At 44.9% G+C, this 22163-nt stretch overlaps 4 protein-coding genes across 5 annotated transcripts in view; 3 read left to right on the top strand and 1 right to left on the bottom strand.

The window, feature by feature from the left end:
• The window catches only part of LOC126565188 (zinc finger protein 845-like), a 252910-nt gene that overhangs the window by 182714 nt on the left and 48033 nt on the right, over positions 1-22163 (top strand). The window lies entirely within an intron of this gene.
• The window catches only part of LOC126557700 (T-complex protein 1 subunit zeta), a 315666-nt gene that overhangs the window by 251026 nt on the left and 42477 nt on the right, over positions 1-22163 (bottom strand). The window contains exon 1 of one of the 2 annotated variants that reach the window (XM_050213563.1): positions 7381-7391. The exons of the other annotated variant lie outside the window; for it this stretch is intronic. The gene's annotated coding sequence lies outside the window, so the exon portion shown is untranslated. Of the gene's footprint in view, positions 1-7380; positions 7392-22163 lie in introns of those variants that run through there. 2 annotated transcript variants of the gene reach the window in all.
• Positions 1098-6123, top strand: LOC126556738 (hamartin). Its single transcript, XM_050212207.1, has 5 exons — positions 1098-1209; positions 1349-4741; positions 5409-5566; positions 5635-5755; positions 5837-6123. Exons 1-5 carry the CDS (start codon positions 1116-1118, stop codon positions 6121-6123), a joined length of 4053 nt encoding a protein of 1350 aa, XP_050068164.1. The 5' UTR covers positions 1098-1115.
• LOC126565217 (uncharacterized) lies at positions 9679-10253 on the top strand. Its single transcript, XM_050222376.1, has 2 exons — positions 9679-9771; positions 9849-10253. The coding sequence occupies exons 1-2, from the start codon at positions 9679-9681 to the stop codon at positions 10251-10253; spliced, it is 498 nt and encodes a 165-aa protein (XP_050078333.1).

Raw genomic sequence — 22163 nt, 5'->3', positions numbered from 1 at the left:
TCCACGTGTTCCGAGAATTATTTGGAGCAACCATCCAGCAGTTTCAATGTTTGAACACATCTTGCAGAACTTGAAAATTTCATTCTAAGCACTAGAACATTCTGCAAAACCTACCGGTTAACCACTTTGCCACAGCTAAAATTGATATTTTCACTATGATACCAACAGCAGAATTAACCTCGCCGTTGCAAAGAATACTTTCCGTACTGCGAACGATGCTGGCGACTAATTGCCGCCATATTTGTTTATGCCACAAGCTGTGAAGTGTAAACAAGGCTTAATCGTTCTGTTTGACAGCTGTTCTTTGTACACGGCATCACGATCTTGTGCAACGGTTAAATATAAAATTATTTTTCTCAAAATAATGTTCCAAATCGAATGGCTTTACAGGTATTTAAGGAAATAACATTTTTCTACGGTAATTTACTGACCCACGGGGTTCAACTACCGTGTTTGTGATTATGGCTGTCAAATGTTCCATCGACGTGTGGCCACGGCTTGACAGAAACAGAAGATGGACTTGCGATAGTGTAGTGGGAAATGTAAAAACATTTGTGACATGGAAAAGTTTTAGAACATGCTGAGATGGGCAAAATCGGCGTGTAGTTTGGTGCATTCATTTGCTAGCTTAGTTTATTCTCCATCTTTTAGTTAAACTGTGTTCCATGCGCGTGTGTTGAAGTGTATCTTCCATTGTACGCAGCTGTTGTTCAATTAACCCAAGGGTTTTAGCCCACGGTGGTGAGCAACATTTGCCACTTGGTTCCGGTCGCGGTCTATTCGCGGTGCTGGCGAACAGCTTTGGTGTACGATTAATCTTATTAAAAGCATCCATCACCAGCCATAGTTTCTTCTGAATAGTAGGGTTACCGTTTTGGGATAACACCGTGCCACAGACATACATACACACGGTCGACGGTGACGTTGGCATTGTACTGAAATATGATAGTGGGACAAAGATTGGCAATTGCGTGCAAACACTCTCTGGAAGATCGACGTCGTTTGTGTTGTACCGGGTTGAGCTGCCAGTACGGTTCCACACTCTAGAAACACGCTCCGGGAAGCGGAGGTGGACGTGCATACTCTTGAAGGCGAAAGTAACGTGACGATAAACAATGGATGTGGCCAATCTGTTTGACGACCTCGAGTCCAACAACATGGACAGGGTGGACGAAGTTAAGCGCAAGTTTCAGGAGATGTTTTCTTCCAGTAAGTATTAATCGGCTCAACTATCGACGTATCGTGATACGTTGGCTTTGTTTGTTTATTGTAAATTAGTCAACAGTCGAAACGGAACGAATTTACCTTTCGATATAACGCCATTATGGTGTTTTTTTTCTTATTTTAGCCAAAGAATCCTGGCTCGCCTGCAACATGATGGAGTACTTTGCTCACACGTCATCGATACGGATCGTAGAAATTCTCGTAAAGGTACAGCAACCGCACGATAAGCACATATTCGATCGTCTAGCCGAATGGATACGCAGCGGCACATCGAAAACGCTAGCACTCACACTGTTCGGACACATCATCCAAAAGCGACCACTTTGGCTGTACAAAGTCGGAACGCACCAGCTTGTAAAGGACGTGTTGAAACTGTCGAAGGTGGAGAAAGACATTACCTCGCTGATCAATGCGGTGCTGTGCATTATCGATCTACTGCCCGTGATTCCGCTCGCGATGGGTAACTTTGTGCAGGACTTGTTCGATGTGTTTAACTATCTCGCCACCTGGAACCAGAACGAATCGCACCTACCCGAGTACCAGCTGATACATCTACAGTTCGGACTGTACGAACTGTTTACCCGACTATACGGCATGTATCCGTGCAACTTTGTGGCCTTTCTCAAGCAGGAATATTCCTCGACCGGACGGCAGGCTGTGTTTCAGCACACAATTAAACCACTGCTCGATACGGTCAAGATTCATCCGCGGCTCGTACTATCCGATCAGGAGAGCGAAACGAGTCAACAGCGCTGGAAAAACATGGAACCACACGATGTTGTGAACGAGTGTGCGCGGATGTCGCTCGAGTATCCGGAACCGCAGGAAAGCTCACAGTCGCAACTACTGGCTGTGAATGGGTCCGGTGGCAACGAGTGTCCCTGCTACATGACACCGATAAAGCCGTACGAATACACTGCCGGCGGTACGACCGATGCGTTCGAATTCTCCTGGAAAGCAAACGTAAATTTTTTCAACACCCTATCGCTGGACCAACAGCTGTGCACGATCACGGCACAGAATTCGTTCTGGTCGCCCAACAGCACCCTAATGCAACCGACGCCTCCGCCCACAACGACGGGCACAACTGTACCGCACACACCAATTCCTACCCCGAGCTATACGATACCGACCGTACCAGTGCCGCAGCCACCGGCCGCGGATGGTGCATCACCTCCGGAGGCGGCCGTTGAGGCAACACCCGAAACAACACCCATGAAAGACACGAAACCTTCGGCTACCGGTCGGCCTTACCCCACATCGGTCAAACCACAGACGGCACGTGCCATCTGGACACCGTCGCAACCGGCATCACCGATTAAGAAGGATACTGGCCAATCGCACTTTAACTACGAGTATCCGCTGGCGGTTGTTACATCGAAAAAGTTGCTTCAAGTGGTAAGCGACCGGAATCAGTCGCTGTTGCAGCTGTCCGACACTGGCACTACCACCACGACAACCACCATGACGACGGTGGCCTCGGCAACTTCCACCACGAGCAATAGCGTACCGTCCAGTCCGCTTCCAATCGATCAGCAAACGATTGCACCACTATCAGCAGCGGCCGTTACGGCTCCATCATCACGCAACGAGTCGCCCATGGTGCAGATACAGCCGGCTCAATCGCGTCCCGCTGATCTGAGCCAAGAAGATCAGGAGGTGAACGATATCAACAGTCCCCACATGCATCACTCGCAATCGCTACCGGTCGGAACGGCCGTTCCGATACGCGATCTGTGTGCGGATGAAGATCAAGACCAAGGGGAAGGTTCTCCATGTTCGGCCGGTGGGCTACACTTTAAAAACTCGCAGTCCGTTATCAACTATACGCGTCGCCGACTGCACAGTCATTGTTTGGTAGATTCGAACGATCCGTACTACAGCACCGGCACGTCACCGGCCGACACGAGCGGAAACTTCATCCGCAATGGCGCTACTATGGCTACGCAGCTCGTCGGATCGCGGACTGGCACCGGTCCGAACCAGCAGCTACATATTCCGGAACCGTTGGCCGTGTACGGGAGTCGCCAGCCGACCGGTCCTGCAGCTGGACCTGAGCAACACCATCACTATTATCACCAGTGTCACCATCACATACATCTGCACCAGCAGCAGCAACAGCATCATCAGCACCACCACCACCATCATCTCGTCGGTCCGGGAGGATCGCTGTTTGCGGGACATCAGCGCCGCCATTCGTTGCCAGATCTGAAACATTTTGCGCTCAAAGTGAATCCAAAGCTGTTGGTCGATTCGGTGTCTATCGTGAAGCAGCGGCAGCTCGGTCTACAGAGTCACCACCGTACTGGTGAAACGACCAACGGAGGTGGCAACAGTGCGTCTTCCTCGGAAGGAGTCGGTAGCAATGCGGACAGCAGTCCATCGGAGGAGGAAGCTATTTCGGCGGCTACTCATTTCCACAGCAAACAGGAACAACGCTCGACCGAACAGTTGGCACGCAATCAAGAACTTTTCCGACAGTTGCGCAACAATCTGACGACAGTCATCACTCCCAGCAGTCACTTACATCATCATCAGCGTGTACACCATCAGCAACTGCATCAACAGCAGGCTGACACCTTTGCTCTAACACGATCGCGTACCGATCGTCAGTCAGGCATTGACGCAGTGATGGCTCCAGTTCCACCACAAGCCACCATCACGACCGGTACGCAAACGATCATCAGCTGGCCCCAACCGTACGAGCAGATATTTTACGGCATCCTGCAGGAGGAACTTCGCTTTAAGAACAGCATTTCCCAAATGCAGCACGATCAGCAGTTGCAGAAAGCTGCAGCCACCGGTGGTCGTCTCGATCCGTACGCACTGCTCGATCAGTACATTGAAACGTGCGCCAAAACCCGATCCACACTGGCCGATAATGGCAACCGTGCGAATCTGCCCGAATCGTACTATCAGGACCACATTCGGCTGCTACATCTGCAGCTACAGTACGAACGCCACCGGCGTGAGATACATGCCGAACGTAACCGGCGGCTGTTGGGCAAAAGCCGCAAGATCCGGGCGCTCGAGCAGAACAATGAAGCGCTAAAGGATCAGGTGGCCCGGTTAACGCGAGAAATCGCTTCCCTGAACGCGGAGTTTAGTTCGGTGCGACGCAAGACCAATGCAGAACTTACGGAAGCATCGCGCGAATGCGTACGCTGGAAGGAATCGCTTTACCAGGAGCAGGAACGGTGCAAAGAACTGCAGCTCAAGATCGAAGCACTGCAGGTGGTGATTAAGGACGAGACGGCACAGCGGCGCGACGTTGGGCTGCAGCTGGAGAACGCTCAGGGCGAACTGTTTGATTTGAGAAACGAGCTACGGAAAGCGATCGGGAAGGCGGAGCTTGGGCAACAGTATCGCGAGGAACTGACGCGCCTCCAGTCCGAGCTGATAATGATGGGTGAGGTGCAGCTGCGGTTAAAGGAGAAGCTGACCGAGCTAGAGCGTTTGCGGGCACGGGAAGCCGAGATTGCACTCATCAAAGCGAACTATCACGAAGAATGGAAAGGTTAGTTGAGAACGATGGCCTTTCTGTGAATGTCAACTCCTGCTGATTTCATTCCCTCCTGTGATGTGTGGTTTTCAACGAAGAATTAGTTCTATCAGCTATTTCTAAATTGAAGCTATCGTTCTTTCACAGCCACGATGGTATCCTATGTGATTAAGACGTGTACACATTTGTTTGCTATCCATCTAAGATTTTGAATTCGTTTTCCTTTCCTCTGTCTTTCTTGTATGTCCAATTACATTTCTCCTCATCAGCATGGCTTTTAGCCGAAACGTTCTTTCTCGTCTAACTTCATATCCCTTGTCTCGTCAGTGTTTGAGGCTAAGTCCATTGGCCGTCAAGTAGATACTGTCTATACTGACATTAAAGCATCATTCGACATTTTTTTGATTGCCTTCCTGATATTCGTTGGATCGGCTCACGCGTTACGGCCAGTATGATCCTCTTACCAGAGCGCAAACGGCATTCAATAACTCTCAGCATTTATTCGATTATCTTCATGTTTCGTTATCCATCCCTCGTTGCCGTCTTCGTACTTCCTCTTCCTTATCATTCCCTTAATGTTACATTGTTAAGCCGGTAAGGCAGTCATTTGAAATTTGAAAATATGGCGTGATTTGTGTAAAGAAAATAACTAACTGATTTTACTTTACAAATTTTCCGTTAGAGCTAAAATTTGCACTGCAGCAAAAATCGGCCCAGCTTGATACGGCTAAGGAACGGCAGGCAGAGCTGGAGCAACAGCTAATAAAGCGCGAGGAAACAATCACGCTACAGAAGCGAACGCTTAAAACGGCAAAGGAAGAGTACCAAGAAAAATTTATGGTAAGTTTAATTTCCAGTACGCCAATATGTTCGATTTTTCACCTTCCAATTCCCGACTTACCGTGCAGGCACTGGAAAACAAGTACGAAGCACAAAAAGCAATCGTTATTCGGATGCAGGACACAATCGAAGATCTAACCAACCAGCTGAAACGTTGCGCCGCAAAGTCGCCCGATTCCGATCGTACCGGTAAGCACCGTTTTACCTGACGATGCAATCTCAAGGTTTTTTCTTTAACGTTGTTGTCCATCCTTACCACTCTCGTTTCAGATGCCGTCGGTTCGCTTGACCATACATCACCGCTTTCAATTTCGCTGGCGTCCAGCGAAGGTCTTTCGGAGATTCGGAATCTTTCTGCATTGGTGGCACAAAATTCGGCCGGGCTTGGTGCGCAACTTTCGGGCGGCAGCAGTACGTTGGCCGGTATAGGCAATAGCAGCAGCGGTGGTGGTGGCCTGATGATAGGTACAGGTGAACTTGATTCGAATTTGCCTACACCGACATCGGCTGGCCAGCAGTATCCGCACGGTCCGGGTGGTGCTTTGTCCGATCCATAACAGCATTCTTCCTTCAAACGTCGTATGGCCAATGGTGGTTGACAGAGCTTTAGGAAGAATTTGCTCCGCGTATGTGTTATCACTTTGTTATTACTGCCTTTTGTTCTACTTTTGTTAAATTTGTTTCAAGGAACTGAATTCAATTTACCTGTTGATTTTCTCTGTTGCTCTCATGCGCGCTACGTACGTTATTTGGTGGTTTGAAAAGAAAAGCAAAACAAAAACATCGATTGTAAACGGTTATCGCTAGTCATTTGTGGTCCGTTTATTTTGCGGTGCACGTGTTCAAATTTTGCTTCTCGATCTTTTTAACTTTGAATCTTTAATTCTTTATGAAGCAAAGAACACGAAAGAATACATTTCGCGGGCTTGGTTAGTTAACGAGAGAATGAAATTCGAAATCACTGTGTAGCGTAAAAAGAGGAAACCTTTTTCCGGCAACCTATTTAGGACTCGCCTGTTCGCCCTTCAAAAACGCCAAAGTAAAATGCGATATACAAACCGGGCGGAGAAACGATTTGTTGTTGTGGTGGTGTGTGGCGTATAGAGTCGCGAGTCCGGAAACGAAAATCTATAAATAACTATAAATATGTATAGTACGACAGGCAACACCTTTTTTTCTGGCAAATACTATATGGCAACAAGAGGACAAATGTACACGTGGGCACATACACAGCAGCTTGCAGTTATGTGTTAAATGCATTATTAGTCAGGAAAATTCCTACTTGAGACTGGACTGTAATTTGAATTCTCGAACACTGTTGTTAGGGTACATTAAAATGAAAATCGAAAGCAAAACGCGGAGTGCTGCAGTCACACAGACACAAACACACACATAAAAACTAAAGCACTATAAAGTTGTATACCAAACAACTAGCAAAAATAAATGGTGTGATGCGCGAGTGGGTAGCGATAACGCGATGATAATAAATGCAACAAAATACCTTATTCAGTGAAGGCATTTACGAGTTTTTTTGTTTTGTTTTCGAGTTGAGCGAAAGAACATTGCTAATCTCTCCAAAACACTGATTTTTTAAACATTATAGCGAGAGAACAGCACATTTTAAGGCGAACTCTTACAACCAATGGAATGTTTAGTACGCTACCAAGGAATGCGGCAAGCAAGATTGAGACAGTTCGATGAACTGCGGCAACTTTCCCACCGTTTGTGCGAAATCACCTGACCCGGTACGCCCAATTTTGTCCTGCCGCTGATGCACGATGTACGCGATGGCACAAATATGGAACGTGGAAAACTGGAACGACTTGAGCGTGGCCGAGTGAGATGACTGGACGAAATTGGTGTTGAATGGATGCAGTTCGTTGCGGTTACGTTCGAATGTACGGGGAAGCATCGTTACACTGCGCCATACAACAAGAGGTATGTGATCGTTTAATATGGTTGATAGAAGAATTATTTACTGAAACAACTTTTCTTAAATTTTGTGTGATGTTTATGCTTCAATTTCAACTGAAATAATTTTAATGCCAACCCTTCGAATCACTTTGCCTAAGAAACAATGCCCTTTCTGTTTGAGTAAATCCTCGAAAAAACATTGCATTCTGCCACAGCGAACCACCAAACAAGCAAATGGCAAAAACTTTGTATTTTGTTTTGCAGGAAATTCTTCACATTCCTGACCGTTCAATAAATTCTCCCCAGACATGGCTTCCGTAAAAGTTGCTCTGAATACTCCACTCGATGCTCGCTCCACTAGCAGCGCAAATTTGCAGGGAAAAGGAACACACAAACAAAAATTAAAAAAAACCTTAAAGTTGGTCGTAGTGAGGAGAAAACGAGAGTAATGAACACATGAGAAGCCGGAAGGTATTTTAATGCTGCCAACTTAATGATGTGCAAAAATATGACGCAGTTTCCGACGTATTTGGTCTTCGAAGTAACTCTCCTCTGTCCTTGTTTTACCTTCCAGTAAGTGTTCTATGTAATATTTTGCAATGTGTAAAATTAATTTTATTACCATCACCGCCGGAAGGTAAACAGTTAGCTACGAACCAATTAACCAAAGAAAGGGTGATGATTAAGAGGAATAATGGTTAATATCAATCGCAAGACAACCACCGCCAGGTATTGACACTCGGCACCACGTGCACATCGATCGCTGCCGATCGATGAGGGGTAGATAGATAATGCGCCATGCGCCGTTGTCTCACAACCGATCGTCATCGATCGGTCAGCTTTACCAGGCTTGTTATGGTGGACGGTCCACTTATCTAACAGCACCATTAGCACGCGGTACGAAATGATAATGGTTTGCATGATTTGATAAGCCGAGCGGAGCATCTAAAGTATCATAATTTGTCCGGTAATTAAATTAAAACAACCCTTATTGGGCGGGTGAGTTCGTGATTAGATCCCATACAGACGATCGGTGTGTTGAATACTGGTACAGGAGCGAACAGTGCTTGATAACAATCATGCAGCAGTTATGGCAGTAACCCTAATTTGGAATGATATGTAAATGGCTGTTAATTCTTGACAGCATTAAAACGTACCACAAAATTCGAATGTCACATACTTAAACTGGGATATTAAATTAATGAACAGGGGGGATCACAGGGGGGTTAAGCTTTTAGGTAGAATGCTGATTAAAATAATTAAGTTATTGGTTAAATCGGTGGCAAAACAATTTGAACTACAGTTTGAACTCCTAAAACCCCATGAGTGATCGAATCGATTACAAAAATTGCTCCCAATTATAAGTATAAAGCTTGGCATGGTAATAAATTTCACAACCTACTGTTCAGCCGTACAATCGGTTGGTCATCTAAACAACTAACCTGTAAACTGTTTACTTTGATAGCCCGGTGCAAGAAGATTGCAGTGCAGTGGCAAACACTAGGCCATTGCCGACACTGTCGACACCATAAGGCCGGTTAGGTCAGGATAGCTTGTCACATCGTCCACCCGGGCCGCGGGTTGCTTGCGTTTGCATACCAGAACCTTGAACAGGTCCGGCACCGACTTCTCCCCCGCGTGTCCGTGTTCCACCGTGGAAACTGTGGGTGCCACCACTTTGCATAATGCGATGCCTCCGTGTTCCGGGCTGTTTATGCAGCTGGTCGTACCGGGCAAAGTACCGACCCATCTTACTTTACGGGCCAGCACAAAACAGTCGTTTGCAAAATCTTATCAGTGTCGGGATCGGGTGCAGGTTATAGGTTCCGGCGCTAAACTTACCATCGTAACACGCTATTTGCTGGGTTAAAAGAAGAAAACGTGTCTTCACATAAGACCCGTGAACTATTGGAACATGGTTTGCAGCAACGGAGCAACCGCAAATGGTGTGCGCACCATTTAGAGTTTACTACATCCGGTGGTCAAGGACGTCTGTGAATGAGCAGAAGTTCATATGTGTTTTACTATTATCACACTGGTAAAGAGTGTTCCGTACGGTTTGTAATGTAACGACGCAAGCCAGATAGCAAATATAAGCAAAAAGGGCTGTTCTAGCTGTTTCTAACTTCACTACCGTTCGGTGACTTGGTTCGCTTGGAAAGGTTCGTCGCTTCGCATTGAAGTCTTTCGTGTCGGAAATGGTGCATCCGGAGAGATTGTTGCTGTTTGCGCTGGTATTAACCGCCGCTACCGATCTTTTCGGGCGTGTGGCTGCTTTTGACGATTTTTTGGTGAGTTGGCAAAGCATCAAGTGTGAAAAGTAGTTTCCTCTCAATCCTTATTTTCATCCTTTTTTCGCTCGGTAAAGGATGAAATATTTTCAATATTCTTCGACTCGGAAAGCGAAAGCGAATCATCGGAACCGGTACAGGTTAATGGGAAAAATGCCACCATCAATGTGATGTGCGACAACTGCACGCTGACAATTAATTGTCCGAACTGCAACAGCATGACGACGATGGCCGTTGGTGGTACGATGATGACGGAACCATCGTCGGCACCACCGGCACCGAACGGTGATTCTGCTACACCGGTTACTCCGGCTGCTTCAGCTTCTACCGGAGTCACCAACCAGCCAGCCGTCTCAGAGCCAGCCGCACCGGGGTCACCAGCGGCAACCGAAACTGCTACAGCAATGGCTGCCAGTGTGGCCGATACTATGGCAGGCATGGATGCTGCTGCCTCTGAGGCGCCACCACCTGGTCTGTTCTGAAGTTACGTTTGATTCTTGCCACAAGAGAAGGATTGATATATTTTTAAAACACTAAGGTTTCTGGTTTATTTTGCTGTACGGGACAGGGGCTTCTAAGAGGGAAATTTATCCAATAAAGAAGAAGTAGCTTGTAATATTGTTGCCTTGTTAATTAAATAACACAGATGATGGAAGCATGTTGTCATGAAAACTTCTAATACATTGTAGTGCAGAAAGTTACTTAATCAATTATTGTCACCGGCCAAACAGTTAAGGCCGCAATTAATTAGGTAAAAAAAGATCATTTTGAAGTACCCCCGTACTGCAGTTGAATGACACAAAGCTCGTAACTTATTTATCTAATTATTAGCGTTTCTTTGCCATAAAAATAGCCACTTTTGGGTGCGTTAATTTGTGCTCTTGCTGATGACGATAGCGTTACGTGTGGGATGGAACATTTAAGCAAGTAAATGAATGGATGATTGAGTAGTGTATGTGCATGGTCAACTGGTTACATTCAGTGTGCCGTCCGCTTGTGATCTTGCTGCTCATAACCTGTAATTAGGTTGAGTTGGGCGCTCGTTTAAACAGCAAGACAGCTGTCTTAAAGTTATGCCTAAGCTCACTCACTATTTGCATTTATTGTGGGTTTAGAATTTTCGTTACTGTTCTGTGATTAAGTTTTTATTTTTATTATACGAATTATCAATTCGGATTTTGAAAAATTACAATTACCTAAAATAGATAGGAAAACCAAGTTGCCGATATTATTTGGCAATAACGTTAAGGTACTGCTCATGGAACGAGAGTGAGGGGTTCAGAATCTGTGTCCCTAGATCCTTAATTACTAAGATACGTACACTGGGATTCAAGGGTGAGGTCATTTAAGACAGCGTCCTCCTTCTTACGTGTAAAAATCGCTTGTTGACGCACAAGCAGAGCGAGTTTACAGCGATAGCACCAAATTGCAAAAACATATCCAAGCTAAGCTGAAGTTTGGAACACTATATCACAATTCTAACTGTCATATAAATTTTAACATAACACAAGGTCACATGGACCATCGATAAAATCTCACTCGAACCGTTTTCCCGACAATGAGAACTGACTATCCAACTAGGTGGTAAATTAATCTTATAAGAAAATATTTTGCCGGCATAATCCACGTGCGTCATTAAGCCAAAGAGAGAGAGAGAGAGAGAGAGAGAGAGAGAGAGAGAGAGAGAGAGAGAGAGAGCGAAAAACACACCTACAAAACTCCTGAAGAAATAATGAACATATTGAACAAGTAATTATTGAGTATAACTCGATATGATCTTTGTTGCAATTATTAGCAATTGAGATTAAGTTATGCAAGGAGTATTTCAAATGGCAAATTCGGTCAAACGCTTTTTATCTATTTGCTATCGGTTTTCGACCAGCTCACTACGAACAGATCAATAATCTTAGCAAAGCATAAACACCCTAATAACACTCATTATTTCTTGCCCCAACATTCATCCATCCGCACTAGCCGGAGCTGCAATGGCCCATTAATGGTACCATTTTATACTTTTTATGTGCACACCAGTGATTAAGATGTTAAGGAATCTTGTCCGCCAGTTGGCAATTTTGATGATGCCGTTTTAACTCGCAAACATGCGTTTCTATCTAATCTTAAGCCACGACGAGCACCAATTGCCAATCTATCTCGACTTGTAACCACAAACACACACACACACCACCATACCACCATGCCACGCATTAATCACCCACCCTGCGTACGATAAAAAGCGACTACTTGCTCGCATCCTTTTGCCACCCCACATCATACAGAAAGCCTCGATCGATCGCGCTGCAAAGTGCCGACATGGAATGCGACGATTACACACCTTCCTACACACATGCCAAGGCGAAAGGAAATGGGACTCTACGGCCTGCCGGAAAACCGCAAACAGAAGTGCAGCAAGCAGAACAAAAAAAAAACCAACCAGTCTATTGGCTGCTAACGGCACAAGTCTCGGGGCACAAGAAGTTTTTTTTTTGTGTTGTTTCGCCGAAGAACGCTCAAGAAGGAACTTTGAAAAATAAAAAGAACAGCAACGATAGTAAAAAAACTCGTCAGCCTTCTCTTCATATCAAAAAGCCAAGGCACATAAAATGCGACGTTAAATGCAATCGTAGATCGGCAAGAAGCGTGCGCTGTCCGGCGACCGATCGAGGTTTTATTTCCCTCCCCCCCAAGTGGTCCAGTGAGTTCATTAGGCCGCAGGCAGTACCATCAGTGTCCTAAAGCATAAGAATTTTCTCTCTTTTTTTAAATTTCTTATCTCTTTTCATAAGAATTTTTCTCTCTTATCTAAGATAAGACTGTGCTAAACTAAAGATTTGTTTTCCATAAAAAAAATCTTAATGCCAAACGCACGATCGTCCACTATTGGTAGAAGATATTAATATAATCTGTAGCATCTGATTGCTGGCACTTCCCCGAGTGTCCTCTCCCGAGTGATAAATGTTCCTGTTGCATGTCAGTCGTTAAAAAACCCCCTCCTAACAGCCTTGGTAGCACTTTTTCCCGCTGGAAATTTGCGGTTTTGCTTTATCGTGCGGTCACGTTTCAATCCCGTTTCGCGCCCCGGTTGAATCATCCTTCTCACCGTTGTTCCTTATGTGCGGCTCGTAAGCATACCGAATGTGTGTCTTTATCGTTCATTACAAATTAACAGAGTTTATCAATTAAAGCCTCGTTAGTAGTGGAGATGGTGTTTGTTGGGGGGAAATGACATACGTTTTGTTTCGCCCCACTCTCGTATTTGCCACAGTTCTGTCCCGCACGTAATGTGATACGGTGAACGCCGCCAGCTCAGATATGCTGCTTTTAAGAGTGCCTCAATCCAATCGTATCATCGCATCCCGATCCGTGGCCACTAACGATCAACCACAACTTTGCATTTACTCTGATCGTAGTGAGCCATCTACGGCAATCGATCGCTACATACGTATGATCGTACGTCATCTTTCTGCCGTGTGCAGTGTGATGGTAAGCATACAAGAAGCATCCCGCACCCCGGTTAATAGCATAAAAATCTCGGTATCTTTTGCGCTTGCTCTCGTGCCATTAAGTGTGCGCCCGGTTTCAGTTTCTGCATTGGGATGCATCTCTGACGGGAGCCATCGCTGCTGCTGCTGCTACAACCGCACTCGGCACACACGGCGTGCTCACTGGGAGGGGGCGTACGAGGTAGTTATGTAAATGTCCCCACGGCAAATTACAACGTGATCCCATTAATTGAGGTAATGGAGATTGGGTTTCATGAAATGATAACTTAATTAAATGCTAACCGGTTCGTTTCATTTGCTTCGGGGTGCAGGGTTGCGGACCTCCCTTCCTAAAAGGGAGCGAACCTTGAATGGAAAGGATTTTAAGGAAACTCTTCATTGCACCAGTGTTTTTTTTTTTGTGAAACCTTACATGTGTTTTAAGTTAATCGAATGATGGTCTAAAGTAGACCTTCTTCCACATATCTGTCAACGTTATCGCATGGTTGTGGTGTTGTACCGATGTGCGAAACTTATTTCGTTTCGCAGTACAACAAATGGTAGTACATCTTTCTTAAGCAATCAACAGTGAATAGGCTATCAACCTTTACCGTCTTTTGGTGCAGCTATGCGGGTTGAAGTTTATTAGCTGGCAGTCGTAAACTTTGGCAACCCTGCGGAGGTAACTCTTTAACATATATAAACCCTAGGGACAGTAACACTATGACTTAGGGTTTCAAACCATTCCATCGTAATGAGCACAACTCTAACTCAGTTGAAACTAGCCCTAATCTGTTTGGCAATGTCCCTTGCACCAAGTTCTCTTGCTGCGAGTTGGTTTAATGTAGCGCTCGGTTGGAAGGTAGGTTAATTTGATAGTTTTGTTATCAAACGGCCTGTGTTTTTACCACTTTTCTCTCGCAGTTTAGCTGGCGGCTTCTGCTGGATGTGATGGTACACAAAGAGCTGAATGCACAGTTCAATAGCAGCACGATTGGACAGGACGCAAACGGTACGGAGAAGGTATCTCTCCTGGGTTTGATGCTAAAGCTTGACGGTGGACAAGTGCAGCCATAGAGCATTACGTTGTACCAATGCAATTTTTATTAAGTAACGTTGTTTAAGTAACGTATTACAAGTACTATATCTTCAAGGATTCAAAAGTTCTTAATCAAGGGGTGCGACGGAGAATTTAAACATTGATATTTCACACGAGTCGCCTTTGAACGCATCTTTGGCTCTACACCTGTTCAATCAAACGCACTGCCGGAACAATCACCTATTGTTCCCGCAATTATTCCTCCTTTAATGTCACCCAAAATTGGCTTTTCCTTCCACTTTGACCCTTTGGTAAGGTTTAAATATCGTAAATCTAATGTTAATTAAGACGATACACTGGTGTCATTTTAAGCATCAACCGAGGAAATTTGTTAAAAAATAAAATCAAATTAAATAAATAAATCATCAAGACATTTGCTCTAAATTTTGTTGCCAGTACTAAAGAATGTTTTTCTCCTCATTTTTTTCTGAACCTCGTGGTTAGCCTGATACTAAGAATGGTCAGGGTAAGCAACTCAAGAAGATCAAATCACTCGAAATCCCGAATTTACTCTTAATTCCCTGAGATATTTAGTTTTGGTTATTGGTTATAATATAGTTTTGGTTATATTTATATTGGTTTGGGAACCGATGAACAACATGATCTCTTCGGTACGAGAACTCTTAGTATATTGATCTCTTTGGACTTCGAGGTCTTTTGGAGCCTTCTTCCTACATATTATTTTTTCAATGGCAATTGAAACGTTTTTTTTTTGGGGTCATATCTGATATTGATATCTGGGTGATGGGGATCTGATTTTTGCTATGATAACAGCAATTAAAACGGTTCTACATATTTAGTAACAAAAAAATTACAAGAAAAGCAATCAATTTCCCAAAAGAAAAATGATTTAACATCAGAGCGATCGATGCACATTGCTTGCCCACGATGCACACAAGTCAGTGAAATATGCACATAAACGCATCAGTTCCCTCCCCAACCCTCCTCCCTCCCTCCCCCTCCCCCCGCCTCTAAAAAAAAGTGGCTAGGATGCTGCGCGGTCAGCTCCAATTCGATGCCTCATCATCATCGCACTGTTTCGCTTCCTGGAAATCAAACGAGCGCTGGCTGTGATTGCATGCAAATTTGCCGATCGGTGCATAAATGCATGGCCTCCTGCAAACCTCTTTTTGCTCTGTTTTTGCTGCTTTGCTTTTAATGTTGCTCTGTTTGGTTTGGTGCATCCCGACGCTCCGTTCTTGATGTTCTTGCTGCTTGATCTGATCTTCGGCTGCGGGACTTTTCTCTTTTGTCGTCACCTTTTTCTCCCCCCCCCCCCCTCGTTCGCCCCTTACGATTCTCTGTTGCCGGCTGCTTTGCATAAGAAAGAAGCTCCTTAGCCGAAACACTGGCACCGCTGGTTCGAGCTGCTTTTGAGTTATGCTTTCGTTGGTGATCGCGTTACTGTGCCGATTGCAACAATTTTTTTTTTCGTCGTATGTTTTATTAGCTGTCTGAAGGGTGTTTTGGTTTCTCCAAAGCTGGCTGTTTGATTCGTCCCTTTCTGATGCTCCCGGTTGTGTCACAATCGATTCTACCGAAAGGCAGAAATCTTCACCGTGCGTAGCGTTGCGTTCGCCACTAACGTGCCGAAAATGGTCTGGAATATGGAATGTAACACGTCGTCGTACAGGAACACTTTACGCCATGTTCGAGTGCGCCAGGAATGTCGGTCTGATTTAAATGTGCGGCGCCTTCACCACGTCGGGAACGCTCGCTCACTCTGAATCGGGAGACCGAATGTGGTTTTAATGTTGTGCCTTTTTTATTTCTTTTCCACGCCATTTTACTCCTGCCCATTATTGGGGTCGCATTGTGTCTGATGTATTGGAAGCACGCAGCAGATCGATTGGAGGGCAGAAGAAATGCATGATGTGTGGTTTTTGTTTGGCTGCTCAGGAACGAGTATTGGAAATATTTTTCAAATAATTCCAAAGGATCCATGTTTTTTTTTACAAAATAAATTAATAAATCCATTATACATTCCTCATCTTCAAAATTTTAATCTCCAATTTTTCATTACATTTTCCTAACATTCTAAAACACCCAAGCCTTTTTCCAACCAAAAAAAATGTAATTCCAAGAAACCCCTTCTAACTTCACCTCACGGGGGTAAACTCTTGGCCACTACAGCAATAAGGGTTTGATTTCATCTGGCTTCCTCTGGATGCCGTCAAACGCTAACCACACTCAGCCATCGTACACTGGCCGTACACCGTCAACAAGCCATTGTGCGCCCGTGCGCTCGGGTTGAACGTTATTTTAGGTAAAATATCCACCAAGACGGACAACACCAACCAACAACAAGAAAAGAAAGGTAATCACACCGGCAGGACCTTCGTGTAACATTTCAGCGCGCAAAAACGAAACACCGCAAATGAACAAGTGCTTAAGATATCGCCCTTTCGGCGCCGCCCCGGCCACGGTTGAGGTGATGTCAATGTTCCGTTAAATTTCCCTTTTTTTTCGCTAAGATTACACATTTGCAATACGATAACTATCGCCCCGGGAAGTGTCCAATGGGGGGGAGGCAGGACAGGGCTGCGATAAGACCGACCGAGGATTAAAACTAAGCAGGCAAAAGAAAACAACTCTTTTTCTCCCGCATGAAGAGAACTCGAAACTGCACCGAAACCGCACCGATGGCTCGTTGCTTTAGGGCAGCAACAACCGAAAAAAAAGCCTTGTTACAGGTATGGAGTGGTTTTTGTTTTCTCTTCTGGTAGAAAGACACTTGAAAAAAAAAAACAAACCTTTGCTTTAACCGTAACGTTCCTCGTTTGTCCGTGGTTCGACAGCTCTTACCGTGAGGTACGGAGTGTGACAAAACACGTTTACGGATCGATTTTGACAGCTATCTGATATGTCCGACATACTGGTGCAGCATCGGAAAGGCTGCAAGGGGAATGGGGTGGATGAAGGGGAAGTAGAGGAGTTTGGGAGGGGGGGGGGGAGGGAGGGGAAGGGAAGGCTGGAAAATGAAAGAGGACTTCTTCTCTTTATGCTTCCTTTTGGTATGATATGTAAACGAACCTGGGGGCTAGGTCAGGTAATCATATGGAAGATGTAGCATGCAGCATAGTACTGACGAGCGCTTTTTTTTTAAAGACATATAAGCGAATAAATATAGTGATAAGTTTAATTATATGATCGTATCAGCGGTGAGCAGAAATTGGAGACTTTCTCTTGCGAATTAACAGCTGTGAACCAAAGCGATCGAGCGATCTGTCAGATACTTTAACGGCTATTTTATTCGTTTTCGTTTAAATTATTCTTATCGCAGGTCTTTCTATGTAAAAAAAAACTAGATCTTTGAATTCTAAAATTTCGGAATCGAAACAAAGCCCTCTCTCCCCTACACCCTGTGCACTGCCATGGGAATGTGGCAGGACAAGTCCCCAACGCCAATCTTCTCCAATCCGCAACCAAAAGCCCCACTCTCGATACACGCTGGGTGGGCGGCTGTGAATTAGGTTGATAAAAAGAAATAAACCTGCAGCACACAGACCCAGACCCAGGGAGGCAGTGGTAGAGACGGTAACAAATTAAAGCAAAACAGGCCGCAGGACAGGCCGCTTACACGACGCTAATTCACCTGGGCGAAGATGCATCGCAAAACGGTCCGGGCCCGGCGGGTATGCTTCTGCTTAATCGGACCTTTTCTTGGCCACATGTTGACCAGGACGGGCATAAAAAAAGGTGAATAGCCTGTGTCTTTTATTTCTTTTTATTCCGTGTTAGTTCGTGTGTATGTGTATCTGTATTGTTATATAGCTGCGTCTTTCTGATCTGCCGAATGTTGTCGATCTTTTGCTGGTGCGATTTTCACTCTACCATGGGAAAGAAATGACCAATCTGTATAAGGATTGCCGAAAAATTGCGCCAAACTTTTCGTCTCCGTTCCAGCCACCGTCGAAATGCATTCGGGCACACACACACACACACACAAACAAAAAACAAAAACTGCACCCAGCTTCCCTACCGAACCGTTCGATTGCATCGCTGAAGCCACGGCATACCGCAAAATCGGGTTCGAGAGTTGATCGCAAATGGGAAGATGCTGCATCAAACATGTTACAAAAAACAATAACAACGTGTGCGGACACACACACACACACCCCGCTTTCGACTGCACCGTGGGTGTTTCACGAAAATGTTGCCAAAAGAATAACGCCCCGAATGGGAGAGGGCTGCCTGCCTGGTAGGAAGCGAATAAGTCATTATAAATTCTAAAATGTAGTCCATACTTCCATTTCAGCACGTCCTAAAAATCTCTTGATAGCAGGCACGATGCTTGTGATCTGTCTGCGTACCGCAAGGGGAAAAGTATTGTGCTTGTTGACGCATCACGCAAGATAAGAGGAATTTATTCAAGAGGAGGACAACGTTTATATGTCTCAGAAGAGTATTCTGAGTATTCTTCTTCTGTTTTGACTCCACAAAATCTAGTGAGATCATGCTTGGCCTGCCTTATTATGCTGGCTTTCCTGGACTTCGATTTACCAGTAGCTGCAGTGACGGATTAGCCTATCGACAATGGATGTCTCGCCGACCAGGGATGCCTCGCGGATCAGGGGGCCTAGTCGATCAGGGGAAGCCTCGCCGAAGAAAAGAACTTCACCGGCCTCACGCGTTAGGGAACTTACTTTGAATCTTGTGGAATCATACCCACGAGGGTCAGCACTTTTGATTAAGTGGATGAATGGGGCCTCGGATGATGATGATGAAGGTGTGTCAATCGTTTCAAGATTTTTGGTAAAGTCTTCGTGAAACTGGTATAAACAAGTCCAATAATGGTCAATAATAGTCATTCTTACTAGTCTAGGTAGTAGTCCGGTGGTAAGGCGACAACGGCGCCAGTCTTCGCACGGCAGGACCGAGGTTTAAATCCCATCCGGACTATTCCCCCTGAGGAGAAGGCCGCTGTGACCTAAAAATAGTCGTTAAGTCATAAAGAAGAGAAGCCATTATTATGGTCGGCTTAACCTAACAGATCCTTAAGCCAACAAGAAGAATGTAGTAACATGGATCGAGTAACTACCTTCACGCACTGAACCCTTTCAGCTTCCCTGTATGTCCAAACGCAACTAGCAATGTGTTTGACAACCCTGCCAAATGGGGTGAAAGACGAGAAGCGACTCCTCCTGATTGACAGCATTAGATGGGGCAGGCAGGTATAATTCCCACCCTCTCTCTCTTTCTCTCTCTCTCTCTCTCTCTCTCTCTCTCTCTCCATTTCATTTTACCTGATTTTTTTCACACTCACTCTCTATCACCTTGAATTAGAACATGACCACTTTCCGGTTGCTATGCGACCACGCATGGTCTTCTTCATCATCGCACGTCAAATCATCGCCCTCGGAAATGCACCCAGCCCCGGGCAACGAATACCGATGGGAATCTGCACATTCTCGAGTGCCCATGACCGCGCACCTACACACATACGCACATACCACGCAAGGGTGCAATCGGGATGCAGAGAAGTTTGTGTATGTGTGTGTGTGAATGGCTGTGTGTGATTAAGTGGGTTTAACAACGGTAGCAACGTGCTATGTCAAGTGCATCGTCTTCAGGACCAGAACAAACACACAGACACACACACACACACATGCTGCACCTTCTTCACACACGCCTTCCCTTCGGTTTATTAGCATCTTTCCCCACATTCTGCTTCTTCCCCTTCCCCGGTCCGGGGGTTCCTCTTTGCCCTGATCGCAATCTGATCGTACATCGTACACGAAATGAAAAGCTAAAGACCGACCGACCGTCCGACCCGAGCGGAGGACGGGTTGGAATGTGTTTGACGTTGCTCCAAAAAGGGAAGCTTCAGGTGATGTTCTGCTGCATTTTCGCTTCATTCGTTTCATTTTGCCATCGCCGCCGACGGCGCCCCCTGCGGCCCGCCCATTCGGGTGCAACGGAGGTTCGAGTTCAAGGCTAACGATATTCTAACTCTCTAACCTTCAGCACTCTCGGTTTCTGGTTCCCTTTTTTTTTCTTGCTGCATGGTGGGTTCGTTTGCTCTCAGGACAAATGGTAGTTAATCTTAGGCACAATAATGCAAAATCCGTTTTTTGGGAATAAAAATAGTTGATTAAACATGTAAAAAACTCGTTGCTATTGCTTTGCATTATTTTATTTTATTTGAACAAAATTGTTACGGTTTATAGCCCCTTGTAGATGTCCTTGAAGTCTTCAGAAGACTCCTCAGAAAAAGAAAAGGTTTCGTAAAATTCCTAGCAGCTTAGCCAAAAAAAAGCTCGTTGAACGATTAAATCTTTTTGTAAGCTAAAGTCTCTTGAAAGAAGAGGTCTCTTGAACAAAGAATTCTACGAGGCTCCATGTACTAGACATGGCAACATGTACGGTGAAGTTTTTTTTGCTGTATGACTGGTTAAAAAACATAAACGATGAGGTCTCTTACTGAAAACAAGGAGTATAATGTAGATGTGAATTAAATAAATTACTTTGAAAAATAAATTTCCTACACCTACTAACTCGACTGATGAATAGAATGAATAAAACCAAAAAAAGATCGATCTTAAGAATTTAAAATATGAAATGCACCATCAATTATACTATTTTTTCAATTAACCGAAAAATCTCTTCACTCTTTAAAGTTATAATTTCTTAGTACTTGTGTTTGATTTATTAAACATTTTTTCATTAACACCATCCAACTATGAAGCTCACAATCCAGCTGCAAAACCCATCCAAAATGCATCGATTCAAATGTACTACGTTTCCGTCCTACCTAATTGCATTGCAGAGCGCCCTCCCGAAAAGATAAACATTGCAGTACCGTGCAACGATGACTAATGGGTATTTTCGCTGTGGTAAGGTACATCGATTCGAGTGAGCTATTAAAATGTGGGTCACTAGAAGGGGGGAAAAAAAAGAGTTCCCTGCTCGTGCTTAGGAAAGTTTATTATTTGTTGAAGCTATAAAATTAAACCATATCTGCACAGCTTTCTCATTTTAAATAACGGACAAATAAACAAACGGACAAACAGAGCCGATCCGATTCTCAAACCCATCTTGAAAAATGCAACAAAAAGCACCCCATTTGGCAGCACTCGGTGTGGCGATGCAGATGTGGCAATCAAAACAAACACAGCCCGAAACACCTCCTCCCGAACCGAACCGAATTCTCTCTTCCGAAAGTGTCAACGCACGTGGGATGCGCATTATAGCCCTTGAAAAATAGACGCTTGAATCCGTTTGTCACTGGGTAAACAGCGGCAAAGGAAAAATATCGCCATTCCCTCCCTCGAATGCTTTTTATTGCACAAATTGCAGCATCATCAGCGAGCAGCAGCAGTAGCATTGGGTACCAATAGCTGGTCATCGGTGGTGCATCATTTCCTTGCTGTATGGTACTGCAACATACAAATAGCAAATACTCCATCGTTTGTCTCCCCTCCCGGAGGGTTCCAAGTGTTCCAAATAAACCAAAACCAATCCTCTCCCACCGAGAGGACATTTCCACTTTCCGGGAAGCAATTTATGCATATTCATTCGTAGCTGAAATCGTTTAATTTCCTTATGTACACACACACACACACACACACCGGATTGCGACCCATATTGGTCGAGAAAGCGAGCCAAACGAGCTCGAAAAGGTTATGATGATTGAAGCGAAAACCGTACCGGATAACGATTGATTTGCCCGGTGGCCATTTTTCCGTCATCAAACATACGCGCCAGAAAATGGGAACAGAAATGATGCTTTGAAGGTAGGTTCTTCAGAAACATTTGATGTGTTCTGTTCGATAACTAGTCAACTGTAACTCATTACGCATCGGGAACGCACT

This window comes from Anopheles maculipalpis, chromosome 2RL, assembly GCF_943734695.1.
Source record: "Anopheles maculipalpis chromosome 2RL, idAnoMacuDA_375_x, whole genome shotgun sequence".
Taxonomy (NCBI): Eukaryota; Metazoa; Arthropoda; class Insecta; order Diptera; family Culicidae; genus Anopheles; species Anopheles maculipalpis.
The sequence above is the reverse complement of the archived record's forward strand: the minus strand, read 5'-3'. Positions and strand labels throughout refer to the sequence as shown.

Coding starts and splice junctions, on each gene's coding strand:
- LOC126556738 (XM_050212207.1), top strand. CDS start 1,116: ATGGATGTGGCCAATCTGTTTGACGACCTCGAGTCCAACAACATGGAC. Junction 1,210..1,348: donor TCAGGAGATGTTTTCTTCCA/GTAAGTATTAAT, acceptor TTCTTATTTTAG/CCAAAGAATCCTGGCTCGCC. Junction 5,756..5,836: donor GCCCGATTCCGATCGTACCG/GTAAGCACCGTT, acceptor CTCTCGTTTCAG/ATGCCGTCGGTTCGCTTGAC.
- LOC126565217 (XM_050222376.1), top strand. CDS start 9,679: ATGGTGCATCCGGAGAGATTGTTGCTGTTTGCGCTGGTATTAACCGCC. Junction 9,772..9,848: donor CTGCTTTTGACGATTTTTTG/GTGAGTTGGCAA, acceptor CGCTCGGTAAAG/GATGAAATATTTTCAATATT.